This window comes from Peromyscus leucopus, chromosome 22 (genome assembly GCF_004664715.2).
Source record: "Peromyscus leucopus breed LL Stock chromosome 22, UCI_PerLeu_2.1, whole genome shotgun sequence".
NCBI lineage: Eukaryota > Metazoa > Chordata > Mammalia > Rodentia > Cricetidae > Peromyscus > Peromyscus leucopus.
The window spans coordinates 1,082,437-1,093,270 of NC_051081.1; the positions used below are offsets into that span (position 1 = coordinate 1,082,437).

Below are 10,834 nucleotides of genomic sequence, written 5' to 3' on the forward strand. Positions count from 1 at the left end.
AATCCCTGTCTCAATAAAACAAAAAACAAAAGCAAGATAAATTACCAGCCAGGTTGGCGGCACACATCTGTTATCCCAGCACTTGGGAAATAGAGGATCAGGAATTTATGGCCATCCTGGGAAACACAGTAAGTCTGAGATTCTCTCAAAATGAGTGAGGAGACTCCCTCAAAATGCCAAAATAAAATTTAAAAAATACAGATTTAAGACTACCACAAAGTCATTGGGGCATGGTGGCACACACCTTTAATCTCTGAGTTCTCAAGCAGAAGCAGGTGGATCTCTGTGAGTTCCAAAAGAGATCCTGTCTCAGAAAACAGCCCCCCCAAAAAAGGGGGGGGTTACCCTGGGGGTCTGGCATGTTAAGAGTTTGTTTCCTAGCACCCGTGTGGGTCAGCTCACAGCCACCTCTAACTCCAGGGGACTGGAGACCCTCTTCATGCCTCCCTGCACCTGCATTCTGGTGGTCCACAGACTGCCTACAGGCCATGCACCACACACTTAAGTGATCCTTATTATTTGTATGTATCTGTGAGCGCGTGTGTGCAGGAGCTCAGGGCCCTGAGGCATTGGATGCCCTGGAGCTGAGTGACAGGAACTGAGCCGGGGCTCTTAACCACTGAGCCGTCTCTCCAGCCCCCCAATTTCCCTGATGTATGAAATGCTTTAGCAAACACAACCAACTGGGCAGAAAGAGGCCATGAAATACGGACTATTTAAATACACATCTTTATATTAAACGTACACTCATCCAACTTTTAAATGACTAATGTTGACAGAGATGGCTCTTACAGAACCGTGGACGTGGGCATTAGAAATGGCTGTAGGTCAGCCAGACGGCTCAGAAAGAAGACACTTGCCCCCATGCCTGATCACCTGAGTTCAGTCCTAAAACTCCACATAGTGAGAGACCCGATGCCTGGCAGCTGACCTCTGACCTACACACATGCTGTGACAAGTGTACCCCCCATACAAATGTGGGGTTCTTTTGCTGTTTCAGACAGGGTTTCTCTCTGTAGCCCTGGCTGTCCTAGAACTCAATTTGTAGACCAGGCTGGCCTCGAACTCAGGGATCTGCCTGCCTCTGCCTCTCAAGTGCTGGGATTAAAGGCGTTCACAGCCAAGCCCCAGCCTGGCTGGATTTTGTGTGTTGAAATGGGCTGTGGCTCATCAGGTCTGTTATTCTAACAGTAGGGAGATTAAGGTCATGGGACTGCCTCAAGTTGGAGGCCAGCCTGGGCTACATAGCAAGTTTCATTCCCAAGCTCAAAACAAGGGACCCTGTCTCAAAAAAAAAAAAAAAATTTAAAAAGGGGGAGGTGAGCAGTGGTGGTGCACGCCTTTAATCCCAGCACTCAGGAGGCAGAGGCAGGAGCATCTCTGTGAGTTCAAGGCCAGCCTGGTCTACAGAGTGAGTTCCAGGACAGACAGGGCTGCACAGAGAAACCCTGTCTCAAAAAAAAAAAAAAAAAAAAAAACACACACACAAAAAGGGGTGGGGGCTGTGATGAGGAGGTGGAGTGCTCGTCTGGCATGCCCTGTGTCCCAAGTCCCACAGAAACCGAATGTGGCAGGCCTCAGGGTCAGTTCAGGATCACAGCGAGCTACGGAACAAGGCCCTGACTCACAAAGTAAAAAGGGGGTTGGTCCACAGCTCGGCAGGCAGAGTGCTCCCCCACACAGGGAGCACCTGGTTCCATCCCCAGCACCCAGGAGACTTTGTGGCCAGCAATCGCTGGGCTTGAGGAGAGGGTCTCACTCTGTACCCTAAGTTACCCTCGATATTTGTGGCAATGCTCCTGCCTCAGGCTCCTGATTCCAGGCTAGGAAGGAGGCTTATCCTTCCTTCCTGTGTCCTGGCATGTGCAGCTGCTCTTCTTCCTCGCTGGGTCACAGGAGACTCAGCCCTGGGAGAGCCTGGGTTCTGCAGGTCAGCATTTCAGAGGGGTGGATGGGGGGGCGCAGCCACACGTCTCTGCAGCAGGTGGTGGAGAGGGCAGTCGTGATAGGGCCAAGCAGTCGGACTGCAGACAAGGATCTAGTGAGGGCGCATTGTGCGGTCAGTGCAAAGGTCCTGAGGCCCCACTGGAGTGGGGCACAGTGTCGGGACGCTTCGATTTGGTGATGCTGCCGAGGGCCATGGACTTGGGGGGCTGGACTCCAGCTCAGCGTTAGCAGATGGAGGCCTCTGGGGTCAAAACCAATGTGTCACTTCTGACACTGCCTCGCCGCACGGTCCAGCCTTTACACGCCTGCCCACTCTTAAAGGGAGCTTGCAGCCGCAGGAGGCAGTTCAGAGTGCCGACCTCCCTGCAGACAGGCCCTTCCTCACCCTGGGGACCCTACGGCTAGAAGAGACGTGACTCAGCTCTGCGGAGCACACACCACCCTACCAAGGGCTGTCCTGCAGTCCTGGGGAGACCTCACCTCCCACGGGCACAGTATGTGGCCTGGCCGGGACTCTGGGGTCCACTGTAACTGTCATGCCCACATCTGGAGTGGGGATGGGGAATCCTGCAGAGCAAGGCGCAGGCCTGGTCAGGAGGACCTGAGGTCTTCCTCACAGCCCCGTACCTGGCTGGTCTTAGTGACCTCCCAGCCCCAGGAAGACACACTGGAGCCATGAAGAAGCCAGGGCAATCCTAAAATCTTAAACCTTTAATTAGTTTCCCTCTTTCCTTTTCTTTGCTTCCACAAGGAGAGGAGGGGCCTCCATCACCTGCACATGGCTCGTGGCCGTGGGGTGCCGGGCAGGGTCCTGGGCGCCGGGTCACATGCAGCCCCGGCAGGAGGCCCGAGTGCTGCCGAGGTCCCTGCGGCTTGGCTAGGTGCGTTGGCTGGGCAGCTCCTGGGAGATGAAGCGGCGCAGGCGCTCCAGGTACTGACTGTACAGCTCAATGTCGTTGTGCCCGGCGCCCTCCACCCACAGCGGCTCCACGGCCTTCGGGCAGCGCTCATACAGTGCCAGCCCGTGTGAGAAGTCGATCACCTCGTCCTCCGTGCCATGGATGATGAGCACCGGTGACGTGATCTTCGACACCTTCTCGATGCTGAGGGAGAAGATGGTCAGGCCGTCGTCCCCCCCCCCCGCCCCAGGCCCCTCCCCAGGCCCCGCCCCCAGGCTCACTTAGGGAAAGCGTCAAAGCAGTAGGTCTTCTTGGTGTCAGGGAAGGCCACCCGCATGCCCGAGGTGAGAGGCGAGTGCAGGACCACGGCAGCGCACTCATAGCGGGACGCCAGGTCCACCGTGGGCACCGTGCCGATGCTCTGGCCGTACAGGATGATGCTGTCCGGGCTGATGCCGTACCTGACCGACCACAGCAGGAGGGGTCAGCAGGCCCGGAGATGGCAGCTCCCGGGCCCTGCCCAGCCGCAGCCCCCTGGTTTTCCCCAGTCCCTCTGACAGGGCCTGAGTGAGGCAGGCTGGGGACCTACGAGTCCAGACCCAAAGTTCTGGTCCCTCCCGACCCCAGAGAGGGAAGGCAAGCCGTCTCTTCCCAGCGCTGCCTCCCCACAAGCTTGGGTCCTGGGAATTTAGGAAACTGTGTCCCCGGTTGGCTCGGCCCAGTTTAGGGTCCCCTGAGTCCCTCCTGCCCAATTAGAAGCTTGCACCACACAGGCAGTATGGCTGGGCAGGTCCTGGGAGCCAGCCCATTCCCGGCTTCCCCTGCGGCCCCTCCCACCCCAGCAGCTCACTCTGGCCACTTAGCCCAGCAAACAGGCCTAGTGCCGCCCTGCCAGAGTTCCCACCTGTCACAGGCCTCGCGGGACCCTCCCCTGACCCAGGCAGGAGCTGACCGCCCAGGGGCGGCCTGCATGGCTCCTGTGCTAACCCAGACCCACCCGCTCAGCCTGCTCGCACTACCCACAGCTCAGGCCTAAGCTCCTCCCGCTATGGGGGGCCCCTTCACAAGGGTCCTCCCACCTCCCCTGAGGCTTATCTATGGAGTTGAGCGAGGTCTCCCAGGTCAGTGCCTTAGCGGGACAAATGGACAGAGCTGGGACACAGGGCAGTGACTCTCCGGCGGCTGGACAGTGGGAACAGGGGGGGCAAGCTCAGGGTGCAGGCACCCGGGGCACGGGGACCCAGCCCAGTGACAGCTGGCACATCTCCGGGGTAACCAGGGTCCCCCACGCTGTCGGCGTCCCGGCACCACATGGGACCCAAATGACAAGGTTGGGGGCCTCCAGAACTAGAGATGGCTGGCCTCTTCTATCCCCTGCACGGGCCCTGCTCTATGAGGGAGCGAAAGGAGCCCTCGTGAGGTGGGGTGAGGTTGGGAGGACCAGGATGCAGGGTGTGACAGAGGAGCCTCGAGACTAAAGGTCTGGGGTGCAGGCTGGCGGTCCAGGCCTGCTGACTGCAGCGTCACCTGGGCCCCTCCAATCACCTTGCCAGCCCCACCGCCTCCTGCCCCAGAGCGAGTCACGCTAATGACGGAGTCTTAGGGTCCCCTAGCCCTTCGGCGGCCAGGTCCTTCAACAGCCATCTCCCAGACATCTCCGTCTGTCCTCTGCTCACCCCCAGACCAAGTGAAGGAACCTCCCTCTTCCTGTGGACATCACCAGCTTTCTTCTGGGCCACAGGTGCCTATTCCCTCTGGCCCCACCTGGCACTGACGACCCCCCCACACCCTGCTCACCTGGTGCGAAGGGCCTGCCAGGCTGCATCAATGTCAGCATAGAGGTTCTTCTCCGAAGGCCGGCCAGAGCTGATCCCGTAGCCAGAGTAGTCATAGGAAAAGATGTTGCAGCCGATGCGCGTGCCCAGGCCGACATAGAAGCTGCACATCTGGCCCAGGTCCACTGCATTGCCATGCGAAAAGAGAACTGTGTACCTGGTGGTCGGGCAAGAGGGCACGGACAGAGGCTGAGCTCCCAGGCTCATCTCCGCAGACACACACGGGACAGCCCAGCTCCACTGCAGGCTCCCGGAGTGGGAGGCAGGATGGGGGGTGGGCTTCCAGGGCTAGTTCGTCCGCTGCCCCTGGGTGTGGTTGGCCAGCAGGCCCCGGGCTGCCCTTCTACAGGGGGCATCAGGACCTACAGAGGGACCTACAAGAGTCCAATCCTGACGGACACAAACCCAGCGCAGGAGGCCGATGGCCATCTCCGTGGTAGCATGTACACTCCACGGTGCCGGGAACTGCACCGACAAAGAGCCTGCTCCCCAAGCGCATGCTCTATTGCTGGGGGACGGAGGACCGGGCCCCATCCCTGGCCACCAGCAAACGCTTAGGGCCCATTCTGTTTCCAGTTGGCCAAAGGCCAACCCGGACAGGCCTGTAACAAAACAACGGCCTACGCCAGGTCGAGGCCACGCACCTGCGCAGCCCTGCCCAAGCGGCTTCCTGGGGCACCTGCCTGGCTCGCCCTTTGGACTCCAGACTCCTCCACCCGGGACGCGGTCACCCCTCTTCCTCACCCTCTGGTGAGGACCCGAAAGCAAGGCCCTGAGAGCGGCAGGGGCTCCTGTTGACAGGAGGGGCCAGGCTGGCAGGCAGGAGTGCGGCCCCCGCACCCCCCTCCGCAGCGGGCCCCGCGGGCGGGCGGGCGGGCGGCTCACCTGGCCCCGGGCACGCAGCGCACATACATGCAGGCGATGCGGTTGGCGCGCGCGCTCTTGGTCAGGAAGACCTCGATGGTGTCCAGCTCGCGCTGGCCGTACTGGAAGTCAGCGCGCTCCGTCAGGTGGATCTTCCAGCGCCCAGGGGTGGCCGCTGAGGTCCGCAGGGGTCCCGAGGGGGCAGCACCGGCCCCTCCGGGCCCCGGCTCGGGTTCGGGTACCAGCGAGTAGGTGGGCTCGGGAGGCAGGAAGGCGAGCTTGGCGGCGATGCGGCCCGGGCAGGGCGGGCAGCAGAAGAGGCAGCAGAGCTCGCTCACCGACAGGCCGTTCATGGCGGGCACCGGGCCCGCGCCGGGCCAGGGGAGGGGCGGGGGTGCTCCGAGACGCGGGCAGCGGGCGGCCAGGCTCGCGGGCCGCACACCTCAGTCCCGTTAGGAGGCCGCGGCCCGGCCCCATCGCGGTCCAAGGCGAGCCCCCGGGAGCCTCGCAGCCACAGGTCTCCATGCCGAACAGTGAGACAGCCTGCGGGGACACCGACATGTGGGTTCCCTCCAGAAAGGTGCCAGGCAGAGGAGGGCGTGTCCCCACACCCACGGTCTACCCTGTTCCTCTCCCGGGCCTCTGCCACCCAGCACCCCAGGCCTGTGCCCAGACCTCTGCCTGCCCAGCAGTGCCGTACACCCTCCAGACAGAACAGGTGACAGAGGCGGCGGCCCAGGTCTGGAGCTGAGGAGACCCAAAGGCTCCCAAGCTCCGACGCAGGGGGAGGGGGAGGGGAGCCTGGGGCCTGGGAGCATAGAGACCGAGCCCAGGGGAGGAAACAGACACAAAGGCCAGGAACAGCGACAGGATGCATCTCAGAGGCAGGGCCCCATTGGCTGGGCCAACGGTTTGTCCCTGCGCTTGGCCAGGCGGTCTCCCTGGGGTCAGGGTCTCCCTGGGGTCAGGGTGGAATCACCCAGCCTCCTGGTCTTGGTTCTGTGCACGACAAATGTGGAAACTGCCTGCCTCAGAGGCCGCAGACTGCACGCAGGAGCGAGTTAAGGGGACAGGGCCTGACTCCAGTGGAAACTCAGACACTCCATTCCACAGGACACCCAGAAACCTGCTCAACGGACACAAAGACACTCCCTGTGGGCAGGGCTGCCCAATGGACAGACACACAGAGACCTTTCCAGAAAAGCCTGCCACTGACCAGGCCAGCCATCTCTCATGGCCTGGAGGAAGTGGGAGACGTCGCAGCTCAACTTTAACAGGATATCCACACATACTTGGGTTTTAGGTCACAGCGTCTGAATCCACAGGACAGAGGGACATGTAGCACCAGGCAGCTGTGGACCCACAGGCGCATGCATCTCTGCTCCCTGTGGACCTGAGGTGTGCGGCCCAGGGCTGGGTAAAGCGATGTCCAGTCCATGACAATTAGGGAGCACACTGAGAGAAAAGACATGACCTCCAGAGCAGGGACAAAGAAAGTGTCAAGAAGTCACCAGCTCCCGCCAGGCTGTGATGGCGCACACCTTTAATCCCAGTGCCAGGACAGCAGAGGCAAGCCAATCTCTGAGTTCTAAGCCAGCCTGGCCTACAGAATTCCAGGACAGCCAGAACTACAGAGAAACCCAGTCTTGAAAAACAAAAACAAAAAAAGAAGTCCCCAGCTGGCAATTCTCAGATGCAGGTGAACCTGCCTCTAAGAGACACCAGGCCCTGCCTGTAACCAGGAGCACTTCTAGCTGAGTGATTAGAGACCAGGGAGACACCAGAGCCACATCTGGAACCCAGAGCACTCCTAGTATGGAATGGGTGGGGATTAGGGACTCTGTCCAGGACCCCAAGCAGCCGAGAACATCCCTATCAGGGGATGACCCTGCCCCAAATATCCACAAGGTCAATGTTTATAGACATCAGCTTTACAGTTCTGGCCTCACCCTGTAACACCCCTGGGTGATGGGGAGCTTGGAGGGACCTGCAGGCCAGGACCACGCTAGGGAAGCCCTGACCACGCTAGGGAAGAACAAGGCGAAACTAGGTCCTACTACCACGGCCAGGAAAGTGGTTGCTACCTCTGACTCTTCTTTCCAGTCTCCTCTCGTGATCCCTAGGCCTGAAGGTTCCACCTGTCAGCCCCTGAACCTGTCCCTACCGCACCCTAGTCTCCTTGCCTGGGTCACATCTCGGTCACCATCATCCGTGGCCAGGCTGTTCCTCCCAGTTACTCTGACACCTTCTACAGCACACACCCATCGAGTGACCTCCCTTTGAGGGGTGACCTCCTCCTCCTCCCTAGGCACAGCTTCTCAGGGTGCAACCTCTGGGTCTCATCTTGCAGTACACTTTCTAAACAAGTCAGACAAGCACCCCCTGAGTCCTGTACATGGTGAGGACCCCACATATTCCTGCTTCTACAGTGAACCAGATTTCCACCCTGCAACAAGGATCTCCATGGGACAGGGCCAGGAAGACCAATAAGCACCAACAACCATGTGCTGAGCAGCCAGAGAAAATGAGGAAGTTGTAGGAGAAAGAAATCAGCCCCCAACATCTGCCAGTGTTATGAGGGAGGGGACAGACAGCATGTGGGACCTCACTCACAGATGGCTGCCACTGGGTAGAGCAAGCCAAGATATTTCACTCACTGCCACTCAAAAACCCAAGTATTGTGATCACAAACCTAAAACCAGGCCTTGGTGTTACAAGGAGCCAGGAAGGGCTCTAGGGCGACCTACATATGCCTGCCTGCACTGGCATGCCCCAGCCAGCAGCCCGTCGGGGTAGGGAGGCACCCCCCCCCAAGCAGCACAAGCAGAAGGGTGCAGAGTGTAGACAGGCTGGGGGAGATGTCTCAGCAGCGGGTAAAGGCTCCTGCCACCAAGTCTGAAGATCCGAGCTGGATCGTGGGGACCCACAGAGTAGGAGAGGACGGACTCCAGAAAGCTGTCCTCTGGCCTCTGCGTGGGCGCACACATGTCAAAGAGGAAAGAGCCAAGAGACAGACCGGGAGAGGTTTCGAAAAACTGCAAGGACTCCCGGGGGAAGCCGGGCTGGCTCAGGCTGCACCCTCGGGCTCTGTCCCCGGGTGAGGACCTCACCGTGGGGGTGATGGGGACCATGGCGGAGTCCTGGGCTTCGCCAGGAAGCCTGATGTGGGGGGACCCAGGGGCAGGACGACACCAGACACGGAACAGAGGTGGCCGGCGAGCGTCAGCAGGGAGGCGGAGGTGGCGGGGGACGGCAGGCCCGGGCGGGGGCGCGGGCCGCGCTGCCGTCCCCGGAGGGCGCGGAGGTGTCTGGGACGCCGGGCCCGGCTCGCCTCGGCCCGCTCGCACCCCGCCGCCGCGCGCGCGTCCCCGCCCGCACTCACCGCCGCCCGCGTCCGCCGGCCCCGGGCCGCACTCCATGGCTCCCGGCCGCCCGCCCGTGCGTCCGTCGGTGTGTCCCTCGGGACCGCGGCCGGGCCTCCTGCGCCGCCACCACCGCCGCCGCTCCGCCGCGGGCGGAAGTGAGCCGCGTTCTAACGCCGCCCCGGAAGTGATCCGCGGGGAATGCGCAAGCGAGGAGGTCCCGAGTGTGTGGGGGCGGGGCAAAGCGACAGCGAAGCGGATTGGCTGGATGGTTGTGGGCGGTGCCTTGCTGCAGGCGGGGCCACCGGGGCTGGAGGAGCCGGATGTGAAGGGTCGAAGCCTGATGGAAAAGGCGGGGCCTGAGGCGGTGGGCGGGGCTTGTCTGGGGGCGGGGCCACAGGCGTCGAGGCGTGGGCTGGGCAGGGTTCCAGGTAGGGGGCATTCGGAGGGCGGGGCCTGAAATGGGGGCGGGCCTGAATGAATGGTCGGGGGCGGAGCCTGGGGAGGGCGTGGCTCCGGGTCTGCCTGGAGGCGGGGCCTCAGCTGGAAGCCCAGCCTGCTACAGTGGGCGGGCTGTGCATCCCCTGTTGGTTTTTAAATCATTCCTTCCATTCTTTCCGCATTCCTGGAGCGGCGATAGGCCAATCATTCTCTCTCAGGGTCTGGAGACAGCGCTGGGGGGTGGTTCTGCACTTAAGAACACTGGCTGATCTTACGAAAGACCAGAGCTCGGTTCCTAGCACCCACAGGTGATTCAAAACCGTCTGTAATTGCAGTGCCAGGGGATCCCACGCCCACTTCCGTCTTCTGCAATTCTCCTTCCCAGTTTTACTTGATTTATTTGTCTGTACACAGACGTTACTGTGCCATGGAGCTCCCGTGGAGGTCAGAAAACAGCTTGTGAGGATGGATTCTGTTGCTCCACCTAGTGAGTCCTGGGGACTGAACTGAGGTCGTCAGGCTTAGCGGCAAAAGCCCTTTACCCACTGAGCCGTCCCACTGGCCCGCTTTGTCTTTTTTCTTGATTTGTTTGTTTTTGAGACAGGGTTTCTTTGTGTAGCCCTGGCTGTAGTCCCGGCTGGCCTCAAACTGAGCCTGCCTCTGCCTCCCAGGTACTGGGATTAAGGGCGTGTGCCACCACGCCCGGCATTCCTTTATCTTCTTATTTTGTATGTAAGAGTATTTGGCTGCATGTATGTGTATGCACCACGTGTGTGCCTTGTGTTCAAGGAGAAGAGGCTGCTGAATTCCCTGGAACTGGAGTCATGGGCAGTTGATAGTTGTGAGCCACTCTTTGGGATCTGAGAACCAAACCTGGATCCTCCACAAGAGCAGTAAATGCTCCTAACCACAGAGCCATCCCTCCAGCCTCTTCTTTTGTTGTCGATTGTTCTGGAATTCGAGACAGGGTTTCTCTGTGTAGCTTTGCACCTTTCCTGGATCTCGCTCTGTATACCAGGCTGGCCTCGAACTCAGAGAGATCCGCCTGGCTCTGCCTCCCGAGTGCTGGGATTAAAGGTGTGCCGCCTGGCCCCTTCTTTTGGTTTTTTGAGACAGCATCTTAATCTTTAGGTCAGGCCAGTTTAGAACTCATTATATAGCTCGGGCAGGGCCCTCAAACTCAGTAACCCACATGCCCAAGCCACCTGGATGCTAGGCTGACAGACCAGTTGAGTGAAGTTCTCTTTTAGGGAAGTGAGAGGACACCACCTCAGGTGGCCCAGAGTGGTACTGAACCCATGATCCCCTCCACTGGACTACTGGGATGAGGCATGTACCACCACACCATTTTTACTATGTCCTGTGGATTATGTCCTCATTCCTTCCCCCCCCCACCCCCAATCTCTCGTGACAAAAATGTCCCAAAGCCCAAACTGGCTTGCTCCTAACACCTGACAAAGAGAAGGCTGCCCTGTGCTGATCCACC

The 10,834-nt window shown here is 60.0% G+C and overlaps 1 protein-coding gene across 1 annotated transcript; it reads right to left on the reverse strand.

The window, feature by feature from the left end:
• Window positions 1-2,638: 2,638 nt before the first annotated feature.
• Window positions 2,639-9,090, reverse strand: Abhd17a (abhydrolase domain containing 17A, depalmitoylase). Its single transcript, XM_028861181.1, has 5 exons — window positions 8,928-9,090; window positions 5,567-6,088; window positions 4,644-4,838; window positions 3,128-3,307; window positions 2,639-3,050 (listed from the first exon to the last, which is right to left on the reverse strand). The coding sequence occupies exons 2-5, from the start codon at window positions 5,896-5,898 to the stop codon at window positions 2,825-2,827; spliced, it is 933 nt and encodes a 310-aa protein (XP_028717014.1). The 5' UTR covers window positions 5,899-6,088; window positions 8,928-9,090; the 3' UTR covers window positions 2,639-2,824.
• Window positions 9,091-10,834: the final 1,744 nt, after the last annotated feature.

Coding starts and splice junctions, on each gene's coding strand:
- Abhd17a (XM_028861181.1), bottom strand. CDS start 5,898: ATGAACGGCCTGTCGGTGAGCGAGCTCTGCTGCCTCTTCTGCTGCCCG. Junction 3,308..4,643: donor TGGCAGGCCCTTCGCACCAG/GTGAGCAGGGTG, acceptor GTGGTCGGTCAG/GTACGGCATCAGCCCGGACA. Junction 3,051..3,127: donor TGCTTTGACGCTTTCCCTAA/GTGAGCCTGGGG, acceptor CTTCTCCCTCAG/CATCGAGAAGGTGTCGAAGA.